We start from the raw sequence: 27,422 nt of genomic DNA on the forward strand, positions 1-27,422 counted from the left end.
GATTCTCGATGATCTATTAGAAAAACTTTTACAAGTACCCCTAGGTTCTTTGTTAGACATACTTGTATCCACTTTCACACCATCTTTTCTTACGGTACCAGTGACCAAGAGTCCTATTTTTTTTTTTTTTTAATGTATCAGAAGATCAGGATAATAAAAAAGTTATCGAATTATATGTGAAAATCTTCAAGCTCTTCTTTTCTCATAGTCAAACGTTTCGGAATCATTTTTATGACTACTCTCGAACCAAGTATTTTTGTAGAACTATTTCATTGTCTTTCCCAGATTTTCCAGTGTAAATATCGTGGTCAAAGATGAATTTATTTGAAGAACAAATGGCCCATGGCTTTGTCCCAAATCTAATTGGTTTGTTTAGTATACATTGCTTGATGCTTAATCTTCCGTAATACTTTACCATTATTTCATCTACTGAAAGATTATTTGAATATAATTGATTGTTTGAATTATCCAAACTGCGTAAGATTTTCGCGGAATAGATCATACAACTTTCGCACTTTCCAGACTTTATCTTTGTCATTATGCTCTTTAGCGCTATAAAGTTTCAGATTCTTTTTGATTTCCCTAAATGTATTTTGAGACATAATGCTTTTGACGATATCACGACCAGTAATTTTTTCGACCAGTAATAATCCTAACTTTTACATATATTATAAGAAGATAGTATGATAACAACTATTAGAAACCTATCGAACTCTTCAAATTGTACCAGCTTTACGTGTAACTTCAATGATGTTTCATTATATTAGGTAAATCGGAAAGTTCCGTCCGTTTTTTTGCAAAAAGTATGGTTTTATTTAAGAAAGAAAATGAAAAAGTACATCAATCAAAATATTGTCTATCGTTAGCAATGACTTTTTCCCATCTTTCGGGCAGCAAGCGAATTCCGCGGCGAAAGAATGACTCATCTTTGGAGGCTATCCAGTTAGAGACCCATTTTTCGACGTTTTCATAAGAATTGAAGCGATCCTCAACAAGTGCGTGTGCCATCGACCGAAACAAGTGGTAGTCGGAAGGGACACAGTCTGGCGAATAAGCCGCATCGAGTAGCACTTCCCAGCGAAGTGCTTCTAACGTTTCCTTGACAAGTTTTGTGACATGAGGCCGAGCGTTGTTATGAAGCAAAATCACTTTATGCTGTTTTGTTTCATATTCTGGTCGTTTTTCGTGCAATGCTCGGCTCAAACGGATAATTTGTTCTCGGTAGAGATGCCCTGTGACTGCTTGACTAGATTTTAACAGCTCATGGTATGCAACACCCTTCTGCTCCCACCAAATACAGAACATTGCCTTCTTTCCGTAGATATTCCGCTTTGGCGTCGATGTTGAGGATTGGCCGGGGTCGCAAATGGTTTTTCGACGTTTGGGGTCATCAAACTATATCCATTTTTCATCCCCAGTGATGACACAATGCAAAAACCCCTTTCTCTGTTGCCTTGCAAGCAGAATTTCGCAGATGGTTTTTCGCCTTTCAATGTCTCTTGGCTTCAGTTCATATCGGACCCATTTTCCTTCCTTGTAGACCTTTCCCAAGATTTTCAAACGATTGGAAATGACAGATTGAACATAATTTAAAGCTTCTGCAAGTTGTTTTTGCGTTTAACATGGATTTTCACCCACCAATGCCTGCAATTCTTCGTCTTCGAATGCTCTTGGCCGTCTAGAACGTTCTTTGTCCTGCACATCAAAATCACCACTTTTAAAGCGTCGAAACCATTCTCTGCATGTTTTATCGGAATGAGCACTATCACCATAAACTTCTACAAGCATTCGATGAGCTTCAGCTGCAGCTTTCTTCCATTTGAAGCAAAAGATTAACACTTCGCGCAAATGACGCTTATTTGACTCAAATTTCGACATTTTCGATGCAGTAAAAAACAATATTATTGATGCAGTAAGAAACAATATTATTGATGCAAACATATACCTTTATATACTGAATTTTATTGACAGGTGGTTAAACTAAAAAATTAAGCTTGGTTTAGACATTAGTTACCGACAGTTCTAGCTATAGTTACTCACCGCTAGATGGACGGAACTTTCCTATTTACCTAATATCTTATATCTGAAACCTATAAGACGACTAATATTAGCTATATTATAGTAATCTTAGTTTCGTAACCTACAAGATGACTAATATCAGACAAGTTGTAGTCGTCTTTTAAATTTGTTTAGACTATTATCGTGTTTTATATATTTCTTATGAATTGTTTCACACACAAACAGAAAGGATTATATAAAATTTAAAGGCAATGTCACAAATATATTGTTTATTATGTTTTCTGAATACATTTAATAATAAATGTCGTAAAATATAAAATAAACATCGATAATTATTCAGTTTATAGGCCCTTCACTTCTTTTTTCGATGAAAGTAAGCTCAATCGACGCGTTTTTGCACGAGAAACAACTTTTTTATCTAACAAAATCGTCGCTCTCTACTGCGAAGCGAAACATTAGCCGACAAAGTTGACCACTATTAAGGTTAGGAAAACTGTCACACACTCTCTCTCTCTCTTTCTCTGTTTATTTTGCTTAGATTCAGACTTTTCTTTGCAGCCCTTTCACCAAAGTACCACAAGATGCGTTTCTCAAAATAATCACAGGTTCGAATGTATTAACACGTCTTAATGTAACAGCGTTTAAGCCGGGTGGAAAACTGTTACAACAACGACAAATAGCGAGATGTATATGCTCTGTAGCCATTTGCGCATTTCCTACAGTTTCCGAATTATTAATAAAAAAAATACCTGTCTCTAGCTATGTGACTGGGGGGCGAAGCCTTTTTATTAATAATTCTGAAACTATAGGAAATGCGGAAGTGGCTACGGAGCATATATATCTCGCTGTTTATCGTTGGTGTGACAGTTTTCCTAACCTTAATAGTGGTCAACTTTGTCGGCTAATATTTCGCTTCGCTGTAGAGAAAAACGATTTTGTTCGATAAAAAAGTTGTTTCTCGTGCAAAAACGTGTCGATTGAGCCTATTTTAATCGAAATCAGAGGTGAGGGGCCTAAACTGAGTAATTACCGATAATATACACTGGCAGAGATTGTACAACAATGGGTGCGTTCAGTGAACTCAACTGTTGTGCAACTGTTGAGTTGGCTGAACGCACTCAATGTGTCTCGGAGAAGAAAAAGTAATATCATAAGAATTAGCCAATTACGATCAAGTATTCATAAAAATAGCGACCTTACGATTTGACGATTCTCAACATGATTGGTCAATTCTTACGCTTACGTTACTGTTATGTCAATTTGTGCGAAGGCCTTTAAAGTTACAATAACTTTCGTGCAATCAGACTTTAGTCATAAGAGATTGTGAGAATTTTTTCATGCGCATCGAAAACAGTCATGTAAGATATCTTTCAGATGACTTTTTAACTAGTTCAAAGGTTGACTTTTTGTGTAACTGAAAAGACATTTTTTAAATATCTTTTCATCTTATTGAAAAGACGACAACAAAAGTATGTCTTTTCGTCGACGAAAATTAGTTATGATGTTTGAAAGACGTCTTTTCGGCATCTTTTAATCTAGTCGAAAAGACGACTATGAAAAGACATCTTTCAGATTACCTTAAGTTTTATGTGCTGTCTGCGACGACTTAATGACATTTTATGACGTCGCTAAACGTCAATAACACGTCATTAAGACGTTATACAGAAACGTCTTTAAAATGTCACAAAAAAGACATCTTAAAGACGTCGTTATGTAGTTACTTGACGTCAATCGACCAGTTTTTGACGTCATTTTGACGTGAGTCTGTTACTTGGAAAGCACTTCTCACTGGTGTGGCTTAAATATAAAATAAATGTTACATGAATGTAAAATGGTTATTTTCATAAATATTAATTTAAACGATTTATTAATATTAAATAAATATTAAATAAACGTTAAAAATGTTATATAAATATTTTTCATAAATCATAATTTTAATATGAATAATTTTAAAATGAATAATTAATGTAATATAAATATTAAATCAATACTAAAGAAATGTTTATTTAAATATTATTTTAAACTTTTGATTAATGTATTAGGATCTTGAATAAGTTCTCGCTGATTTTTTGTGAAAATTAATGCTTTATTTAAAAAAAGTCGTAAAAAACATGTCATTGACAGTATTGTCCATCGCTAGCCACTACTTTTACCCATCTTTCTGGCAGCATTTAAATTCCACGTCCGAAAAACGACACGTCTTTTGAGGCTATCCAAGAGTCGACCCATTTTTTGGCATCTTCATAAGAATGGAAGTGCTGCTCAGCCAGGCCATGTGCCATCGATCGGAATAAGTGATAATCGGAAGGGGCAATGTTTGGTGAATACGGCGGGTGGAGTAGGACTTCCCATTTAAGTGTTTCCAAGTAGGTTTTCACCGGTTGTGCAACATGTGGCCGAGCGTTGTCATGTTGCAAAATCACTTTGTCGTGTCTCTGCTCGTATAGCGGTCGTTTTTCCTTCAATGCTCGGCTTAAACGCATCAATTGTAGTCGATAGCGATCTCCCGTGATGGGACCTCGTTCGGTTTGAGCAGCTCATAATAAACTACATCCAGCTGATCCCACCAAATGCAGAGCAGAAGCTTCGAATTATGGATATTCGGCTTTGCCGATGATGTTGATGCATGGCCGGGCTTACCCCACGATCTTCTACGCTTAGGGTTATCGTAGTGTATCCAATTTTCACCGCTTGTCACGATACGATGTAAAAAACCTTTCTGCCGTTGAAACAGCTGTTCACACGTGAAAAGACGCCGTTTGACGTCTCTCGAGTTCAACTCGTACGGCACCCAATGTCCTTGCTTTTGAATCATTCCTAATACTTTCAAACGTTTCGAAACTGTTGTGTGATCAACTCCTAATGATTCTGCAAGTTCAGCTAGCGTCTGACATGAGTCTTCATGAAGTAATGCCTCCAATTCTTCGTCTTTAAACTTTTTCGGTGCGCCAGAGCGTTCTTTATCTTCAACATCAAAATCATTATTTTTGAAGCGTCTAAACCAATCTCTGCCGTAAGTCTCAACAAGAATTCTGTGTGCTTCAGCTGCAGATTTTTTTTGAATAAAGTAGTGTAGGAAAATTCCCCACAAATACTCTTTTTTTGGCACGAAACTCGACATGTTTAATACTATGAAAAAAAAAGTTGTTTACACTTCGGCGAGATGACACTGAATTTCTTGCTTATAGTACTTGCTTTTTCTTGCTTATAGTACTTCCTTATAGATGTGTTACTATCTTAAACTACACGCACGTAGTTCTGGTAACGCCATTTGTTGGAAAACAGCGAGAATTTATTCAAGGTCCTGATAATACAAATATTAAATCAATATTAAATAAACGTTTCTTTAAATATTATTTTAAACGTTTTATTTAATGTCAAATAAACGTTAAATAAATGTTATATAAATATTTTTCTTAAATCTTTATTTTAAATGTTTAATAAATGTTATATAAACACTTAATAAATATTAAATAAATATTATTTTTATAATATTACTACAATGTAGTATCAATGAGAAATAAATATTTAAAAAACGTTTAAAAAACATTGTCTGCTGATTAGGTCAACGTCTTCTATCCACAAATGATGGTACATTTTATTCTATGGTACGTTCTGAATCAGAAAAATAGTATAATAGCAATTATATCTTGGAAGTCGTTCATTTTTCTAGAAGATTGAGCGCACGCAAACATTTAAACAAATTATAATTCTTGCCTCTCAACGTTTCGTACCAACAAATGATATATTTGCTAGAAAATTGATTAAATGGGCTCTTTCGATATAAAATCAAAAAAAAGGAGAGAAAGGACTATCCCTGATAGCAAAATGTCAGCAATATGCCGACAAGTTGCCGGAAAAATCAATGCAATCATAGGATTGTAGCAAATTTGCAATATGTATACTACCATTATCCACATAGCACAAAAATATTATACCAATATTAAATATGATATTACCCACATAGCACAAAAATATTGTACCAATATTAAATATGATATTAGGGATAATATTTGAGTAACGTTTGTAAACGTGAAATCGATATTGTTATGATCTTAAAATGTTACTTTCCGAGACATTAAAGAAATGATGAAACCTAATATTAATACATTGGTCAATGTTAGATTTAATGTTGCTCTGTGCTGAAAATAATATTACTTTTAATACCGTAGAAATGTCAGGATAATATTAAAAAGGAAGTAAAATAAAATGTATATCCTTTATATTTAATTTTTATTAAAAATTATGATCAAATATAAAAAAGATGGGAACAAAATCATGAAAAATATATAATACTTTCCACATATAATGCCACGCTGAAAAAGGTTAGTCATAGTAACTAAGATTTAGTTCAATAATACGTTCAACTAAATTGTTTGGTGAATATAACTAAATATTCAGTCAGTATGAACAAATGTTGTAATTATTACAACATTATTACAACTGATTTTATATTTGTTACCAAATATTTAATTATATTCACAATAATTTAGTTCATTGTATATAATATTTTGTTTAACGTATTGACGTAATGAATTAAATTTTCGTTGATATGGCTAAACACTTTTTTTTATTACAATTATATAGAACATTTAGAATTAGTAATTAGTTTAACAAAAATACTTTAATAAGACTATATCAGAAATACTTAAAAATAAAACCAGAATTAATATACGAGTAACAAATTTATTATAACAAATTTAACATTAATACAAATAATATATTATATAATATAATATATAAATTATAACAAATTTAACATTAATACAAATAAAATTATTAAAGCATGAAATCTTCAGCATTTATAATAATACGCATTGTACGCATCCATAATATTACTAAACATAATAATACTGAATATCATTGGTAATTATAAAATGTTCTTTTGTCTTGTTCAAATAAAAGTATAAAGTACAAATGAAAGCAAATAGAGAAAAACAAGTACTTTATCCGAAAGTTATCTTTCCCGTTTCGCGTAATTTAACGACAAATTGGGTTATACCGTTTGTAAATATGAGAACATTCTCATCCTTAACGCTAGCGTCTTTGAAGAAGTAAAGCGTCTCGAAGGGTGTGCCGGAAGACGTGGAACTGACGACATCTTTTATACAAAACAAACTGATCAAAAACAAAATAATTGTTCACGTGTTTTTTCGTTCCGGCTCTAGATAATGTGGCAAATGTAGACGAATGTTGACCAATAACATATTGACCGTATCGTGTGTAAGATTTTCATATGATCAATTTCAAACTACACATGTATAGATTAACCATTACTATTAATAAAATATTTGTCCTACATACGTGAATAATGTATTTGCCAACGTTCGCTTGCATTAGTTACATCGTCTGAAACTGGCTGTACATGAATATAAAACTCATATTCGACACAAAGTCGAAGTCGTTAATCGCCAGTTCGATGTCTGTAATTCACGGCCTGAGATGTTTAGGCATAGTCTGGATAATCATAGTTTACATCGTGTTTTACACAACAAACTTTACCTTAAAAAAAAAATACTATGTGGTTTAGAGGATACTCTTGAATACGGACTCCTCTTATATTTAGAGAATTTCTCTTACATTTGGTGAAATTATCCACTAAATATAAAAGCGGTTTTCTAAATATAAGAAGAAATTTATTTTGAGTCAGTATTGAAGAGTATCCTCTACAGCAAAATATATTTTCGTGCGTTTTTGTATGGATTATAAAATACTTATACAAAAACAACGTCGATCTTACAACATTGTTATGTAATACTTAAGTTTTTTTCTTATTTAAACGAAATTTTGCTTGCACAAGCCAAGTTTGGAACACATCTTCTTGTTAGTTGCTCTTACACATGGAATAAAATTCCTTAAGCAACTTATACAATAAATTTTGAGTCGAAAAGATTTACCAAAAAGAACATCTTTTAATTGTAGTGAACTAAAACATTTTTTGTTGTTTCGCAAACCGTACCATGAAAACTCTTGACATAGTTTATCATCAGTCATAACTTTTCTCATAAGTCTTCTACAACTTTCTCGGGGACCTATTTCTCCTACTGCTACAAGTTTACGTATCTACAAATAAAAACATATAATTGATGATTTTTCTGCAGTGTCATTTTAAATAATTATAAACATATATTTTATGTGAGAAATATTGAGGAAAGTGCGAATTTTTATTTCATAAACATTATTTGCAAATAATTCAATACATACAAATAGTCTTCTTTCTTTTAACATTTGTTCTCAAGAAAGCCACAAAAATTAATACTTCTTAAAATCAATTTTATGAACACAACCCAGATAGCACAGAGAATTCAAAAAAACATTCAAAAAAATTCAGTCGTATGTCACCAATTCTGAATTCATTATCAGATGCAAAAAGAATTCTTCAGAGTTCAGTTCAGTGAAAAGAATTCTTTTTGCATATAAAAATTAACTCAGAATACGTGACATATGACTGAATTTTTTAAAATTCTTTGTGCTATCTGGGGAGACAATACAGACGCGCGCTACGCGCGCGCAATTTTGCTTTTTACCACACATTTTAATAAATACTACACACAACCTGTCAAAATTCACGTAACGATATATCATCAGACGATAACAATTGCGACATGAACCTGACTGCATCGGACAACCAATCAGCATTGCGGAAAAGAGGCTTTACAATCTATACAAACTGCATTCATACAGTTAATACGCCTTTTTAAAAAAGGAGAAAAGATTTTTAGTATTTACCAATTTTGTTTTATTTTTTTTATTCTGTAGCTTTTCTTCTAATTCGTCGATATCTTTTTGACAAGATAATGGCAGTGTTATATCAAAATCACTCGAAGTAGAAGGCAATTCTGGTACAGGCGTGGGCTCAGTCTGCGTGTGATGAGTTTGTATTATAAGTATATTTAATTGCTCTTGTTGTTCATCCAACTTGTGCATTATTAAACAAATTTGTTTATACATTTGCCTCATATGCTAAAATACAGATAATTTTATATATTTCCTATTAGACACTAAATTATTAAAAAGGACGAAGCTATTTAGAGGAACACGTGTAAATAATGAAGTGATTTAGTTTACGTGGAATTGATGCAGATGACTCATTTTCCACATATTGAAGTGTTGATGTTTCTAATACACTAGCGGTTTCGTTTTCAATATTTAAAACATTCCTTGTAGGAGTGATTTTCTTTCTTTCAGTTTTATGAATTGTATTGTTCTCCTGAATACGCTGATTGTCACGGTAATTCAAAATTCTTCTTTCATCTCAATTATAATATGTTGGCTCAGAAAATTCATATCCTAACGTTTCCAATGCTGTAGAAGTTTCATTTTCAATATTTGAAACATCCGTTGCAGGAGCGCTTTTATTTTTTTCAGATATGCGAGATGTATTAATTTTTTTAATGTTACGTTGTTTGGCATGGCAATTTGAGGCCCTTTCGTCGAAATTATATGTCGAAACAGGAGAATCGACATTACTTTAGAAAGGCATATCAGGTGCTGAGGATATCTCCAAAATATCATCAAGGAAGCGTGCAGGTTTTCTTATACGACGTTCATCCGAACTCAAATCAGACGTATTTTCAGCTTTTTTACACAACTCCACTGTTTAGTTATATGAATCTATTAAAAAAAAAGAACTTGGTTTATGTTTAAAATGTCAATTTTCAGTCGGTTTTAAAGGGATACTCTCTTTTAATTAGTGCAAAAGATTGATTTGTTATATTACATTCTTTTAAAACCTATGGTCTTCAAAGTATACTCTTAAAATACTACGGCGAAAGTAGATATACAAAAGTTTAAAACCAACAATGTAGTCCCTATCAGCAGATATTTGTTTGCACGTCAAGTAATATTTTACGACTGTGTTGTGATTTTTTCATCTGTTTTCTTCATTACATTTGTCTCTTGGTGAAATAAGAGTATTCTGTATAGACCTGGTATGCTCAACTAAGAGTAAATTACTATAATTAGTTCTTTTACATCTCGTAATTACATGAGAAAGTTTTTCTTCAAAACTTTGTTTTTCATAGTGGACGTATCTTTTTCTACAAAAAACTCGCCATATTGATTGACTAGTCCTTTGGCATTTCAAATATGCCTAATATGTATACATTTCATGTATGCTTATCGCTGGGTTCTATATATATCTTTTTCATAATATTTTTTATGCTCGGACTCGTCTAAGTTGAAAAAGATGCTACAAAATCGTATTTATATCTTTCTACAGTAGCGATTTCGTTAAACATGTTAACATTTTCACTTTGCGAAGTTTCGGTGATAACAACATTCATAAAGATTATACAATGTTTATCCGTTTATTTCAGGTGACTAAGGTGCCTGCAATTAATATGCTCGACTGAATGCAAATTTGTTACACTACTTGCGTGTCTATCTCTAACTTGCATAATTGGTAATAAAATTATTTATAAAAATTTGGAGTGTTACTTCAAACATTATTAAATATGCGTGTAAAATTACATTTCTATAACTTTAACACTTTTTTTATATTAATTCTTAATAATAAGCTTGAAAACGAGTTAAAAAAAGAATATCCCCTTAAATAATAAAATAAAATACCTAGTAAGCAAATTAATAGCAGACTAGGTGCAGATGGGTAGCATTTAATGAAAAACCCATATCAAAATCATAGCCATCCATATTCGCATTTAACTCATATTTTAACTGCAGAATCTGTTCCATTACGGCATCCAATCTGCCATCAGATTGATACAAACTCTGTGCTGTTTTCGTTGTTTTGTTGTTTTACTCCTACTGACTGTCAGCAGGATCTGCCGCATGTCTGGCAGTTTGACAATAGAATTTAATAGAACACATTTTGTATGAAATTTGTTGCCTATGTGTCATCAAATATTTGTAGCAGGCACTGTTCGAAATTTATTTGTGCAAGTTTGCCTATTTGGATGTCTTACCACAAACTGATCCCATTTTGCGAGTTGGATAATGTTGCCATCCTACTGCTGCATCTGGACTTTCATGTTGCGTTATAGCTTTTATTTTTCTATTAGTAGTATAATGTATGGGATACCATGCACCCGTATCCGTTAACCATGACTCAGATATCGCATCCACAGAATTATCAGTTAAAAAGTGGACTACAATGAATTTTGATTTTGAACACCTAGCAATATAAAAAATCCACGGTCAGTAATATTCGCCTTTATAATTGTCGAAAATATTAAATTTATATACCACTAATAATTAATATGATCCATGCAGTAGCGAAAATACGGCAAAGTATCCTTCTTCTATTGGAAGACAAATTATTTTTGCAATAATCTGTGAGATTGGCCAATATTTGTCGCTACATGTTTTCTTAACTTTATAAATATTTAAAAGAGTTGATTTACAAGGTTTGTGGAATAAATCTGCTTTATATAAAAACGATTTTCCCTTAACTGTTTGTTCCCCGTTTGTAAAAAAAATTTCATCACTTAATAATTGAACAATTGTTCCATCAGCTAAAATACATGTTCGATCTTGTCGAGAGATTTTTAAATTATATTTTTTAAAAATAAAGCTTATTTTATCCGTTGCTAATTTTTTAAGTAGAAACACTCCTTTTTCAGAAATTCGCCTGACTACTTGCTGCAGGGGTTTATCCGATTTTCTAATTAATTTTTTAATTGGCTGCATAAAAGATTCAAAAGGAAATGCACTAAAGTCATCCAAAATTCCATGAATTTTAGCATCATCAGCTATGTGCAAAAGGTTATAAACATTGTGTAAAAATAGGTGTTTGCCATATAAATGAGCAAAATTTTTTACAAAGGAGATCAACAATTGTTGTGCATACACAAGATGATGAATCATATTTGGGGAAATAAGAATTTGTAAAGCAACATGCAGTGTTAGGAAATGTATATAATAATTGCTTAATTCTTCTCCTTCGAATGATTTTCTAAATATTACAGGTCCTAAATAAAGTGCAAGTTGACGATATTCTGTTGCTTCCCAATAATGAATATCAGGTAAACTTCTAGGCTTTTTTGAAAAATCGCATGGCCAATAATCTCTAAATTTTATTAATTCACTTGATATTTTCTTTATTTCAATGCTAGGTAATTTTGTTGGGATTTTTCCTTGTATCCAAATATCTTTGACAACTTTTCTTACCACGCCTAAACATATCAAATGCATATAATCCAGTGGAAAGTGCTTAATAAAGTCTATATTTGGAATTTCTTTCAAAATTGTATCACCAATATGATAGTCTTCTTGGTCTTGGTTTAAAAAATTTGAATGTGTTCTTAATTTGGCAGTCGTTTCAGGGAAACAAACTCTTCTCTCTAAATATTGTCCATGTGTACATGGACACATTTTATACATGAATTAAACCCAGTGTGTCCTTTTACATTTAATATAAAACATTTTGCAGGGGCGTCACAAATAAAGTGAGCAATATTAATACTAATATTTTTCTCACTGAATGACATGCCAAAAGTACATAATTTCTTCAGTTCATTCATTAATTGTGATAAAAAGATATTACAATCAAGCTTAGAATAACCATGATATATGCCAACAGGAAAAATGGGTCTTGAATCAACTGAAATAATGCTGCACAATATAGGCCACAATTGACTATTGCTACTTTTTGATAAGGGAAGACCATCTATCCCAAAAGATAAACTTAGGTGCCTTATGTCATTATTGATACTTTCAATACATTTCAACAATCCTGCTTTTAGACCAAAATGGTAATAATGCCCAGGAGGCATATTCTGTATTTTTACTTGTCTTATAGTATTTAATAATGTTCATGAATCTGATGGCCAATCTTTGTGACATGGATGAGATTTTATTAAATGTAACAAATGTTTTAGCGCCACACATGATATATTATGATCTAATGCCCATGAAGCAAGAGCGTCTTGGGTGAACAAATTTCCATCATCTTCTTCTATATCATCGTCATCATTACAAACATTATCACCAAAATCATCATCATTATCATCAGTATCATTATCATTATTATCATTATCATAAATATCATATTTATTATTATCGTCATTCTTTATCCTCCAATCTTCATTCCACTCGTTATTTTTATTAAATTCGTTTTCTTCTTCTATGTCAAGACCTACAACTCCTATATCATATGCACAATTATGCTGTTGTAACTCCGACTGATTATAATTTCCATTCTTTTCTTGTAGTAAATCATGATTAACTCTATTACAAGTACTTTCATTGTCCAAAGCAATTGTTTTGAGATAGATTGTACTAAGATTTTGCTCTCCTATACTTTCACATGTTTGTACAAGCGTGTCGAAATAAGATAATTTTTTTAACAATCGGCTTTTTTTCATCCGTTTTGACCTAATACATAAGTCATTTTCTGCTTACTGGGATCATATCAGTTAATAGAAGCAATAAGAATTATATGAAACATATTAAATGCAAAATATGTGAAATACTTATATGTTTCAATACCTATATAGGTGATACGACGAAACGTATTGACGATATTTTATTAAGCACCTCTCTTGCAACAAATAAAAATCAACTAACAAATTATTCTTGCGACGAATATAGCACTCTCGTTTCTATTGTATAGCCCAAGATTCCTCACTCATCTGAGTGGGATACACAGAAATGGTTCAGTTCCGACATACACTGGTGCAGATTAGTGCAGCCAACTTCTAGACTGCTAACTCATAAGGCTGACTGCACACAGGACGTGATTAACATAAAGCGATGGGCAATATTGAATAAGTTTATATTTCTTTTTAAAAGAGTTCAGTGGCACACGATGCTTGTTTTCTTGTTGGATTGCTTGCTGCATAGAAATATTGCGTTTGATTGCTACATTTCCATTCATCTTCCAAAATACGAGTAGCAATCAGAACGCAGTATTTCTATCCAGCAAGCAAACCAACAAGAAAACAAGCATTATATGCTAGCTTTCAATATCGTCAGATGATATCTACTGCTATTCATGAAATATAGTTTCTAATAATCTCGAAAAAAAAGTCAGGCCACAGTATACATCTGTTGTGCATACTTCGACGTTCGGTCTTCTCTGCGCATTCTCGAATAATGCGCATGATATAAATTTCATTATATAAAAATATTATATTTATATATGCATTCAATATGAACACAATCTTACCAGGCAATCTTATGTCAATATAGTATAGCATGTTGCTTTGACGTTGAATTTTTATACACAAATTTGAAACATTACTGCAATATTATATTGCTATTGCAAAAATATAACTATTTTGCTATGTTACACAAATATTTTAGTAATATTAACATTGCTACTCTGTAATATCGAACATTAATATAATATTACATTGACACTCAATAAAATATAACTTACTGCAAATATTCTGGCAACATTCTAATAATAATAACGTTGATTTTTGTGCTATATGGGTATGCTGGTATATGTCGACAAAGCATGCCGAAATTATTTGAGGGCAGAATGCTAGCAAAAACCGAACAAGACGTGTCGAGCAACGTGTGACGACAAATTTGCAGCAAACAGCGAGCAAGACGTTCCGAGCAACGCGTGACGGCAAAAATCGAACAAGATGTGAAGGCTATGAACAGGCTAAAATTACCCGAGAAAATTTGCACTTTATGAGAATCTAATCATTATATAATAAAGTTGTATCTAACACACACATATACATCGTTCTTAGCTAGTATAACTAGATAGTGATGAGTCAGTAATGTAACGCTTTTGCGAATAGCTATATGCAATATATTAACTAATAATGAGATAAAAGAAACTACATAATTATGAAGTAAAAAATCAAAACTAATTGCTAGGCATCACTTTTTCTAATGAGGATATAACATAAGTTACCTAGTAGTTAGATTATTTTCTGCATCAGGCATACCTCATCATCAGTAGATAGACTGCTAGTTTGGGAGTACAAATAAGTCTCTGTCGCTTTTTATCAAAAATTGAACATTTATTGTGAAAGAACGGTACCTTATGTTTTATTCAAAGTATTGTCCATCGCTAGCCACTACCTTTTCCCATCTTTCTGGCAGCATACGGATACTGCGTCGGAAGAACGCTTCATCTTTTGAGGCTATCCACGAATCGACCCAATTTTTGATATCTTCATATGACGTGAAGTGCTACTCAGACAGGCCGTGCGTCATCGATCGAAACAAGTGATAGTCAGAGGGAGCAATGTCTGGTGAATACGGCGGGTGGGGTAAAACTTCCCAGTGTTTCCAAGTAGGTTTTGACCGGCGCCGCAACATGTCGACGAGTATTATCATGCAGGAGAATAATTTTGTTGTGTCTGGAGTAGTAGTGGGCGTGTTTTTCCTTGAGTGCTCGGCTCAATCTCATCAATTGTGTTCGGTAGAGAGCCCCAGTAATGGTTTCGTTCGGTTTGAGCAACTCATAATACACGACACCAAATACACAACATGAGTTTTTTTCCATGAATATTCGGCTTGGTCGATGTTGAAGCATGGCCATGTGATCCCCATGATTTCCTGTTCTTTGGGTTATCGTAGTGGATCTATTTTTTTATCACCAGTGACTATACGATACAAAAAACCCTTTCGTTTATGCCTGGCAAGCAGCATTTCACATGTGCAAAATCGGCGTTCAACGTTTCTCGACTTTAGTTCATATGGAACCCTTGCTTTCCTGGCTTTGGAATTTCCTTGCTTTTGAATCATTTCCAACGATTTTAAACGATGTGAAATTGCTTGTTGATTCACTTCTAATGTAAGTACAAGTTCTTCTTGTCTTCGTACACTTTTGGCCTTCCGCTACGTTCTTTCTCTTCGACATCAAACTTACCGTTCTTAAACTTTTGAAACCACTCACGACAACTTCTCTCACTTAAAGCAGCCTCACCATATGCTTCTACAAGCAATCGATGCGCCTTAGCTGCAGATTTTTTCAAATTAAAGAAGTAAATCAAAAGTTCCCGCAAATGACGCTTATTCGGCTTAAAACTCGACATTTTCGCACGAAAAAAATTATGTGATGCTGATACAAAATCGCTAATATTTTAAGGTTATGGTGTTGCCAGATGTCCAACCTTACGATATGATGTTTTACATCTGACAATTTCAACCATAACTTACTGGTGAGGCCATCTTTTGTCAACGGCGGAGATTTATTTGTACTTCCAATAAAACTTTTAGTTCTATGAAATGCTGTTTGTGTCTTTTAGAGATGACACCAGTGGTTTTTATTGTTAGAACTCTTCCTAATCATGTAGAACGTAATTATCTCAGTGTATATTAATTATCTTGGAAAAAAATCCCTTGCCCACATTGGATTTGAACTCGAAATCATTGGTTCTGTCATTCTATATGTTACTCTACTTCAACTTCACTAACAAAGACGTTTCGTATGGCCCTCATTTGTTGCATGAGATTTGGCATGACTTGCTCGGCTTTTGCCGTTAGTTTGCCGTCATATGTTGCTCGGCACGTCTTGCTCGATTTTTGCCGCAAATTTGCCGTCACAGGTTGCTCAGCACATTTTGCTTGCTTTTTGCCGTAAATTTGTTGTCACGCGTTGCTCGGCACATCTTGTTTGCTGTTTGCTGCAAATTTGCCATCACATTGCTTGGCACGATTTGCTCAGTTTCTGCTGTCAATATACCATCAAACTACTAATGATAGCTTGTCCGGTTTTTGCCAGCAGTTTGCTATTACGCTTGCTAACAGGTCGCATCGCAATATTGCACACATTTTGCCGACTTGATATAGCAAATCGTGCTGCAATTTTGTCGCTATTCTGTTGACAAAACGTGCAGCACGCTTTGCCAAAATTTGCTTTTTGCACGTTTGACTATCAAGGATAAGAACCAATACACAAATGTGGTAGTATAATTAAACTATCCAGCAAATAATTTGACAGCAAATTAACGCCAAATTGGCACCAAATCCGCTCAAATATTGTCGACAAATCCGGTGCCATCTGTGTCCGCAATAAGCTCGTGATTTGCTGCTAAAGTTTACGTACATAACCTAACACCAATTTGACGCCAAAAGAGCAAGATCTGCGCGGTAGTTTGATGTCAAATTGACGCCAAATTCCAAGCAAGGCTTGCGCGGCGCAGTTTGACGCCAAATTGACACTAAATATCGAGCAAAGCATGGTGACAAAAATTTATGGCTAAATTGGTAGCAAAAATGCAGCAAGTTTTGCTGCCTCCTACCCAGATAGCACAATGAATTCCTAAAGTATTCCCGAAATATTTTTCTTTCTTACGGTTATTCGAACGGTAATTCTTTAAAAATTCGTAAAAATATATTTTCGTCATTGCGTTTGCTGATTTTACTTGAAACATTTTAGATTACTTGATTCCAATGTTACATCACCTTTAAAAATTCTCATTGACACTAGTGGGCTTTGAACTTGGATCCTGAGGCACCTCTGTATTATCAGTCTGTTGCTTTTTGCACTACATCACTTCTTCGATCAATATAAACTTCTTACATTTTGTCTATATGTATTTATAAATTTCTCGAATAATATAATTTTTTGATAATATGATTTAATAAAATGATGTAATTTTAATAAAAATTACATTTTTTGCACGCGTACTTTCATTGTTAATTTAATTCTCCCAGCTAATGAGGTGAGGTCTACAAAATCCCACACATTCTATTTCGTTATCTTTATTATACATTTTTATAGTAAAAATGTTTATTGTAAAATGTTATTAAATAAATAAAGTTAAAAAAGACTATAAACTTTGAGTAATTATAAAAGAGTACAATTCAAAAAAAAATTCACCTACTCATATAAAATTCAATTAAATTAATTAAATTTATGTATAAATGTATAAATCAACGTTTATTATAAATAATTTCTGAAATAATTCAGTAAAAAAGATTTTGATGAAACGTTTTTTTGAGGTATGTGTTATTTCTAGTGATCTTTCGCTCGCGAGGAGGGTGTGATATAAAAATGACTCTTTGTATTCTTAATATAAACATTTATTTTGTGTGTCTATTCTTTATACATGTGTTTGTGGGTGTGTGTGTGTGAGTCTTTTAAGTGTTCGACGAGCCGCTGAATTTAGTGTGATTTTCCGTGGGCTCTCTCCCTTTTCTGGGCCCTCCTTCGCCTCCGGGACTCCGGGCGGAAATGCTCCGGTTCTCCTTGTCGGAGTGATGATCGTCTTCGAGAGCAAACCTTGGAGATAGTAGTCGTCCCACTCGTGAATCTCCGTAGGCTAAGGTCGTGATAGGTGGCCGTGTCAATGGTCGCCGCGGGACGTAGATCGTTTGCAGCTTCCACGTGGTGATAGTCCCTGTCGTGGAGGCGGTCGGTGATGGAGACTCCGGCGACTCCCAGTGAATGGGCGAGGGGGTCAATTCCCGTGTCGGCGACGGAGTCCGTGGTTGAGGAGAACGACGCGTCAAAACCCCTGGTGTCGGCCGAACTACTGGGGGTTTGGTGGAATCTTCCCCGAAAAGCCCCTGCAGACGTCGTTGTAGCTTTTCTGAAGGTCTTCGCCTCTGGGCCGGTTCCCGCGCCGGGGAACCGGCTCGTGGGGGTGTCCGCGTTACCCTCGGCGTGGTTGCTTGCGTTAGACGCTTTGTCAGCGTCTGGAAATACTGTTGCCACTTCTACAGCGGATGCGACGGTTGTGGACGCTTCTTCAGCGTCCGGAGACTTGGAGCCGCTTCTACAGCGGAGGTGGCGGTCGCGCCGCTTCTTCAATGGATGCTGGGACGCTTCTCCAGCGTCCGGAGACTTGGTGCCTCCTTCTTCAGCGGATGCTGGGACGCTTCTTCAGCGTCCGGAGACTCGGTGCCGCTTCTACGGCGGATGCTGGGATGCTTCTTCAGCGTCCGGAGACTCGTTTCTGCTTCTGCAGCGGACGTGGCGGTCGCAACGCTTCTTCAGCGTCCGGAGACTCGGTGCCGTTTCTACAGCGGATGCTGGCCCGCTTCTTCAGCGGATGTGGCTTCTAGCCGAGGCCGATGACTTTCTAGCTGCGGTAAAATGGTAGGGATAGCCACAGCGGCGGTGTGTGCCGACCCCCCGCGGAGTCCGGCTTTTTATTGTCTGTTAATCATGATTTTCTCGCGAGAAAACCCCTTCATGTGCGCGCCGCCAAACGGCGCCGCACGGAGGCTCTAGCGGTTGCGGTGGCGGCTTGGCTAGCGACGCCGCGCTGCCTATGTGGCAGCTGCGGCGGTCGTACGCCGTTTCTCGTGTGGATTTATATCGATCCACCACACGTTTCACAAATATTTTAGAATTATTTCAATATTACATTTCAATATAATTTCTAAGTTATCTTTCGGAAAGCTTTTTGAATTATGTGCGGTGTGAGATATCTTATATTCAAATCGAAATATATCATAATTTAGTCACATTGACATCATCTCTTTTAATGATTATTGAAATGTGTTTCTTCTACTGTCTACATAATTGCAACAAGATATTAAAGCGATATAAACATTTCGGGAATTAAAGTGATTCTTTTAAAGCACTTTTACTTATAATACAATATATAATTATCTTTGTCACTTTTATGTCACTTTTGCGTCATTTACTATTAGTGACATTTAAATGACGAATTATGTCATAATGACATCATGCTGAAGTCATCATGTTTTACGTGAATATGAATATATGGATAACGTATGGATATCTAGTGGATATCCCCAATAGCTTGTAACGATGCACCGAATGCAACGTTATGAAAGACGTCGCCGAACATCATGACTAACGAATATTCGACGCGCCGCGAATATAACATCCCGGCATACAGCCGCGAGATGCATCAATAGTGCCGAATACGAAGAGACCGTCAGGCGAACAGCCGCAAACGATAAACAAAAGCGCCGACCAACCGCGGAGACATCCGAGATGTCACGAAAGCGTCAGGAAAAGCGTATAAAACGCGAGCGATAATCGATCAAAATCAGATCGGTCTCGACTTAGGAATCCACTTAGGAACCAAACCGAGATACTACTCTCCGCTGCGAATACGCAGCTTCCGCTTACGAACTGTTCACACAGTTCAGTCAGGAATACCTGACAATCCGATTCCTCTTACGAATTGCTCACAGTTCGGTCAGGAATACCTGACAATCCGATTCCGCTTACGAACTGCTCACAGTTCGGTCAGGAATACCTGACAATCCGCTTCTGCTCACGAACTGTTCACACAGTTCGGTCAGGAATACCTGACAATCCGCTTCCGCTCACGAACTGTTCACACAGTTCGATCAGCAATACCTGACACTCCGCTCCCGCTTACGAACTGCTCACAGTTCGGTTAAGAATACCTGACACCTCCCGTTTACGAACTACTCACAGTTCAGTTAGGAATATCTGACACTCCGCTCCCGCCTACGAACAACGGATACCGACCGATTCGGACCTGCGCCGCTTAAACCGGCGACAGCAAGAATCCCGATTTCAATTTTTCGTAGCCGCGGTCTCGTAAAACCGGCCACGCGCGCCGACCGCAGACGACCAAAGCGATCATTAAATCGTCATCGTCACGACCAACTATTGTACATACGCGCACTATCGACGAGATTGAATAAAACGAAGACTACATCCACAGTGTAGAGTACTTCTTTAACTAACCTTCCACTAACCCTGGCACACAGCTCCGCCCGTACCATATCGGAAACGGCGGAACATTACAAGCTATTGAATGAATATAGATATATGGATAACGTGTGGATATCCCCATCTATTGAGATATAGTTATTGGGTAGCTATTTGGATATGGATATCTTATACATCTATTAAATGTCTACTAGATGTTCATTATAGATATGGACATCTTATATGTAGATTTCATTGCGCCGCGATGACAGTTACAAGTCGGTAAATCGGTAATCGTAACACTCTCGCCATCCCGTCATCTAACGGAGAACATAGTCAACGGGCATTTCTATGGTGAGGAGACGACGCTTTTTACGCGTAAATTCACGACTTCAGACTTTGAACTAAGATAGCTTAGCTTCTGGAGCACGTCAAGAAAAAGTAAAGACAGTTTTATTAAATAATGTAAACCCAAAGAATCGATTAAGTCCCTCCAGAACTTCGTCAATTCAGCCATTATAACCGAAATGAGGATCTAACCTACATTTAACTAAAGCCGTCGCGTAATTATACACGGTAGCGTTGCTTCGCTCTTACACTTGGCTTCGCGACACTACCGTGTCGCTTGATATAGTTAAGAAAATTCTTCGAGAAAACACAAATCTATAAACTATTGTTAAATAGCTGTTAAATAGCTAATTAGATCATTAATTTTAGATAATTGTGTCAGATTGCTTACTAGGACAATTTTACTATTTATATTCCTTCGTTTATATACTTCACTTTTGTTCTTTTTATTTTTCCTCGTTCTTCTTCCTCTTTTTCACGTTTTTCTTTTCTTCTTCTCTTTTCGCTTCTATAATGAACAAATTTCGAATCTGAGCGACGTTTTCCACACATTAAGCGTCTACTAGCGATCAAGTACCGCCAAAAGCAGTGTCATCTACGTTGATCTAGCGGTATAATAAATAAAATATCATCACTTAGCGCTGAAAAATTATATTTTTATATAATAAAATTATATTTTGTCTTGTGTGTGTGAACTTTTAACAATAAGTTAGGCGAATTTAGATAAATATTTTTGTAACTCTATCACAAATACAAGATATAAAATAATATAAGATACATATTTTTCTGTACTGTATATGATAGTGACTTATTTGCTATGACACCCGCTTGATCGTTAAGCCGACGAACACAACGCTGCTTTTCGCGACGTTTTATCGCTTAAAATAGAGTAAACATCGCTAAAATTCGAACTCTGATAATGATAATGAGTTATATAATGAATTGAATGACACGTTTAGAGCACCAATAGACGAAGGAAACGAGCGCACGGTTGTTATCGAGAATGATTTTACTACTTCCGATGGATTGGCAGTTGACTGGATTTATAGTCATATTTATTGGACGGATTCTGGGAAAGATACAATTCAATTAGCTAATTTTGAAGGGAATATGAGGAAAACTCTAATACGAGATCGTATTCAAGAACCTAGAGCAATAGCATTGAATCCTTTAGAAGGTTGGATGTTCTGGACAGACTGGAGCGACGAAGCGCGGATTGAACGAGCTGGCATGGATGGTTCTCACCGATCGGTAGGGAACAGAGATTATTAATATTCATACACAAAATATCCTTACGGGAGGGACTTTATAATAGAGAAGAATATGACCGAAAATATTGTTATATTAAGCACTGCTAAACTTGCTGAGTAAATCTTTAGAAAACAATTACATAGCACAAACTCGACCTTGACATGTATTTTAAAGTGTTTATTCTTAAGTAACTTGCAGTTTTAATCAAATGGCAATCATTTTTATTTATATAGATATAACATGTTAAAAATGTGGACTATGTTGCATATTGAATATTATTTTTTTGAAATTTATTTGCAATGTGCACTTTTGACATGTTTCTATTATATTTAATTACATGTTATAGAACAAATATATCATTTTTCTTATAGAACAAATATATCATTTTTCTTATAGAACAAATATATCATTTTTATATCATTACCACATTATAAACAAAAAGTATTCCAAAATTACATAAACAACTTAGTTACATTTTATTTAGAGATAGATTGTTGTATTAATACTTTTATTATAAATATAGAGTTATATAATCAGTATACTCTCCAAAACATTTAAAGATTAAATGTCATATATACTATGTAAGTTTTTTAAAGATTTACATTTTTTGCAAATTTGAATTTTTCAACAAAATCGCGCGAATTTTTATTTATGATTATATTTCTTTTTATTATTGTATTAAATTATAATTTAAATTTGTATTTAGTTTTTTCTTTTTTCTGAGATATTAGTTTTATTATTTAGGGTTATTAATTAATTACATTCTATGAAACATAATTTAAAAAGAGAATGAGTAATAAACAAAAATAATTATATGTCATCAATAAATTGCGTTATTTACATTTATCTATCAAATTGTTTCGATTTATAACAAAAATTTATTGCAGGTAATTGTTGGCAATGACGTTAAGTGGCCTAATGGCTTAACTTTAGACCTGATCGGCAAAAGAGTGTATTGGGTAGATGCAAAATTGAACATCATAGGTTCCTGTAATTACGATGGTACCGGCAGGCGAACAGTTCTCTATTCTCTCGATAACTTAAGACATCCCTTTAGTATCACGACTTTTGAAGATTATGTATACTGGACTGATTGGGATAAGGAAACGATCTTCAAAGCCAATAAATTCACCGGGAAGGAAGTAGAAGCTGTAACATCTATCAAAACGCTTCAGCATCCAATGGTAGTTCATGTATATCATCCATATAGACAGCCTGATGGAATGAATCAGTGCCAAGCCGTCAATGGGCATTGTAGCCATCTATGTTTGCCGGCACCTAAAATCAACTCCAGATCGCCACTGTTGTCATGTGCTTGTCCTGACGGCTTACGTTTATTGCCTGACGGATTAATGTGTGTGGAAAATGGTGAGTCAGCAAAAAAGAATACTATGATTAACGAATGACCTTCCGATATTTCCGAATTATTATTATACAATTTTCAGCTGATGTAGCAATCAGATCATGATGAGCAAGTAGATTGACATTAAAAATGATCTTTTAAATTTTTTATATAGTTGACTTGTCATAAATTACGATGTCACAAGTTTAAATTAATAGAATATTTAATTAATTATTAGAACAATTTTAAGAAATTAGAAAAATAATAGAATAATAGAAAAAAGTAGAATATTTAATTAAGCAATGTTAGCATGTGTGGGAAAGTTGCTTGTTAATCAGTTATGGATTATCTGTATATACACGACGTAGAAATGAAATATGATACCTGCGAGAACATTCCGTTGCATGTTGTTGGTGCATTTTTATTTATGCTTATTATGTAAATCGATCAAAAACATGGCCAGAACTTCATTTTTGGATTAAACTTATTTATTCGTTGTACTCAAGAATTGTTTTATGTATATGTTTATAGTATGTATATTTATGTTAAAATGTTGATGATTTACAAAATTATCATCACCTAAACAGTTACAAATCATTTGACATAATTGATATAAGTAATAATTGATCTTATATAAATCTATCATAAAAACATGTGTAAGAAAAACGTATATACAATTCTCGAGTTTGAAACGAAAGAATTTTCGAGTTTGCCATCATCTTACTGAGGATTGCCTGAAGATGTAAGTTTATTATTTTTGTTGTTTTATTTATTTACATTCATGTTGCATGAATTCGGGTATTCCAGTTACTACCACCGTAGCATCGACAACGCAAGCAGCAACACAGCCGTTTAGGAGGCTTGAACCTCCGAATATTCCTACAACTGCCAGTAAGTTTGGTTAGATCATATTTTTACAATTTATCCATGAATTTTTTGGAGGTGAAAGAGAAGAAAAGTTAAACATGCATTTTTAATCACATTAATATATGTAAAATTAATTAATAATTGAAATATTGACGAACATCTGTTCATAACACAATTTAACACTTCATGCCATGTCTATTTTTTATTTATAAAAAAACTAATCCTTAGTTGGTTGATAAATCCATAGGCTTTTTTGTCTTTAAAACAGTTTATACAAAATGTCCAATAATAAATTAAACAACTTTTATGTGCGCATGTAATTGTGTCAAATTTTACAGGAAAGTCTACACTTTTACAAACAACTACATAAATTTTGAATTCATTAATTAAAGAAGATTGGCAAATAATAATATGTGATGCTACTGAGAAAGTTTTATTTACTGAGAAAACAGTATTCGCTTCGAGAACTTCATACGCATGGTTTCTATGGGTTTGAGATTGGGATACATCCAATTAGCATGTTCCGGCTATGCCGGGACTACTAATATGTCGCCGAGCTGTAATTCTCAGCGATGAGAACGAACTCCTTTCCAAGCTTCTACGGGAGCAAACTGACGTTTGAGCTTGTGGTCTCCTGCTAACCCGCCAAAATGTAGCCAAAATGTGCGAAACATATAGCATTTCTAAGCAGTATTTGACTATTGAATTGCTATCCTTGCAATGGATCTATTCATGGTCGAGATGGGAGCAAATATCCCCGTGGGCATCTGATTTCCGCGGTAATAGTCTTAATCACTGCTGAAATCTTCGTAGTTTTTGGTTATAACTAGTTGAAGAGCCTAGGTTGAATTTAGGGCATTTGTAAGCCAGGTTGAAAACATAGGTCATATGTGATCATATATGATGCGATGGATGAGCTCTATAAAAGCGGCGCCTCAACTCTCAATTCGTCAACAACCCTCAACCCTCAACAACCGCCGCCAATGTCAGGTCGAGGTCAACTTTACTTTTTTAAATAGAAACATGTATTTTTTTATTAAGGAATTTTATTCTACGTAAAGAAACACAACTTTTGTTTGAAAACGTTTTTTGTTCGACCTCTATTTTCTAAGATATTTGCCGAAATATCTACAAAATTATTGGTTTCAATAATGTTTTACTTGAATTCTATCAACTTTACCGAAAAATAGCAAGAAATAAAAATTTTCTATTTTCTTTTCACAGAGCTCTGAAAATTTTTTTTTAATTTTTTAATTAAAATTTTTAATTTTTTAATTAGTTTTTTAGTACTGCATTTTCTTGCATTTTTTTGAAGTACTAAAAAGTTAATTAAAAAATTCTCGACCTGACGTTGGCGGCGCCACGCAAAGTTAAACCAATGGTACTTTCTTGTACCATTGTTCTCCATCGAACCATATAACTTTTGTTTGAAACATTTTTGCTGTATATGCTTGGCTGAAGAATTATCAGGGTGTATCTTTTAAAATGGGACACCCTGTATAGTATGTCTGACGATAACATATTCATTTCGCGTATGTGCAATTAAGTCAAATTGAACAAAAAAATTTTCTATCATTTTGTGAGCAATCACGTGAAATTGTTAATTATTAATTAAAGAATTATCAATACCCGATATTCGAGTAGGGTAATATTGTGTTAAACGAATGTCGAGTGATGATAAGCTAGAAGGAAGTGGCGCGCACGGAGCGCTGATTAGCGCTGTGCAGCTACTATCTTTACAACGCTTCACTTACAATATCACACTCAATCATTCGTCAATATTTTTTTTATTAATAACTAAAAATTTTATGTGGTTCGCAAAATGATAGAGAAATTTCCTGTCCAATTTGATCCAATCTACATATACATGAAATGAGTATATGTTAACGTCAGACATCCCGTATAATTCAATTTACATGTGGTATGCAGAGTGTCTGACGCAAGTCATACAAAATCACGTGTGAAGATAGAGCACGTCAATCTGAGCACGAATAGAGTTACTATAATCAGAGTTTGGTCACGAGGAAGCAATTTTTGATTGGTCCGCCAAATCCCATACAGTATTCAATCACAGTACTGCTCTTGTTTTCCGTTGGTGATTAAACATCGTGCTTTCGACCTTCCCCGAGGATATTTGTGGTCATTTAACACACTGCTCTCTTCTTCTGTTTTCTTGAAACTTTATGTCTTTTTCAAATTTGTAATCCTATTTTCTTTAGAAACTAATATGTAATAAAAAGTGTTTACTATTCGTTTAATTGTATTAGCTTATTTATATCCAAAATGATTTTTTTTCCTTGTTTTTCTATTTTTCTGCACATAAATTCTTTTCTCATTATATTTCCTACACTTGTATAGTACACGTTTTATGTTCTCTTCTTTTCCTCCACATTCACATCTCTCCATGTCTATAAACCCTTTCTTTCCAAGTGATTCATTTAAATTATAATGATAATCTCTTATCCTGATTATCATTGTATTAGATTATTTTCCCTTTTACATCATTTCTGTTCGTGTACCATGGCTTTTCTTTCGTTTCTTGGAATAACTTCTTCAATTATATTTTTTGTTACCACAGACCTTTAATGTTTACAAAATTTGTCCTTTCGGTAAATCTTTAGAATAACGTACCCAGCAGCTATGATCTTGACCTTTATATATACAGGGTGAGTCATTTTAGTCTATGGAACCGAATATCTTCCAAATTACGGTATCTACAAAAAAATGGTTTAGATAAAAGTTGACCAGGACAGAGGGTGTAATTCAATTGTACCATTGGTTTTGACCTTGAGGTCAATTTTGAAGGTTACTTCAAGGTCACGATGGTTTTTTCTAATGGAACACCCTATTTTTGACTGCGGATTTCGAAAGAGCGGAAAATTTTACATCAAACTTGTCTTATGAAAAAATTGTTTTTGCGACTTTGGAAATGTCAAAAATGAAGGTGAAATGTCTGAAAAACGATCTGGTGTACTTTTTCTGAAATGACGTGGTTTTCTGGGTAACACAAATGTGCATAATGCTTAAACAAAGTCAATGAATTGTAAAAGTGTAAATCAC

At 34.4% G+C, this 27,422-nt stretch overlaps 1 protein-coding gene across 5 annotated transcripts in view; it reads left to right on the forward strand.

The window, feature by feature from the left end:
- Nucleotides 1-27,422, forward strand: part of LOC116852663 (low-density lipoprotein receptor-like) — a 229,263-nt gene that overhangs the window by 139,547 nt on the left and 62,294 nt on the right. For 3 of the 5 annotated variants that reach the window (XM_032833230.1, XM_032833225.1, XM_032833227.1), the window contains 3 exons: nt 21,862-22,153; nt 23,041-23,521; nt 24,303-24,386. In XM_032833230.1, coding sequence (XP_032689121.1) covers nt 21,862-22,153; nt 23,041-23,521; nt 24,303-24,386 — 857 coding nt within the window. Of the gene's footprint in view, nt 1-21,861; nt 22,154-23,040; nt 23,522-24,302; nt 24,387-24,700; nt 25,451-27,422 lie in introns of those variants that run through there. The other 2 variants (XM_032833228.1, XM_032833226.1) reach the window with 2 other exon arrangements.

Source organism: Odontomachus brunneus, unplaced genomic scaffold (genome assembly GCF_010583005.1).
Source record: "Odontomachus brunneus isolate Ranch 3 - 2012 unplaced genomic scaffold, Obru_v1 Obru_scaffold_245, whole genome shotgun sequence".
NCBI classification, from domain to species: domain Eukaryota; kingdom Metazoa; phylum Arthropoda; class Insecta; order Hymenoptera; family Formicidae; genus Odontomachus; species Odontomachus brunneus.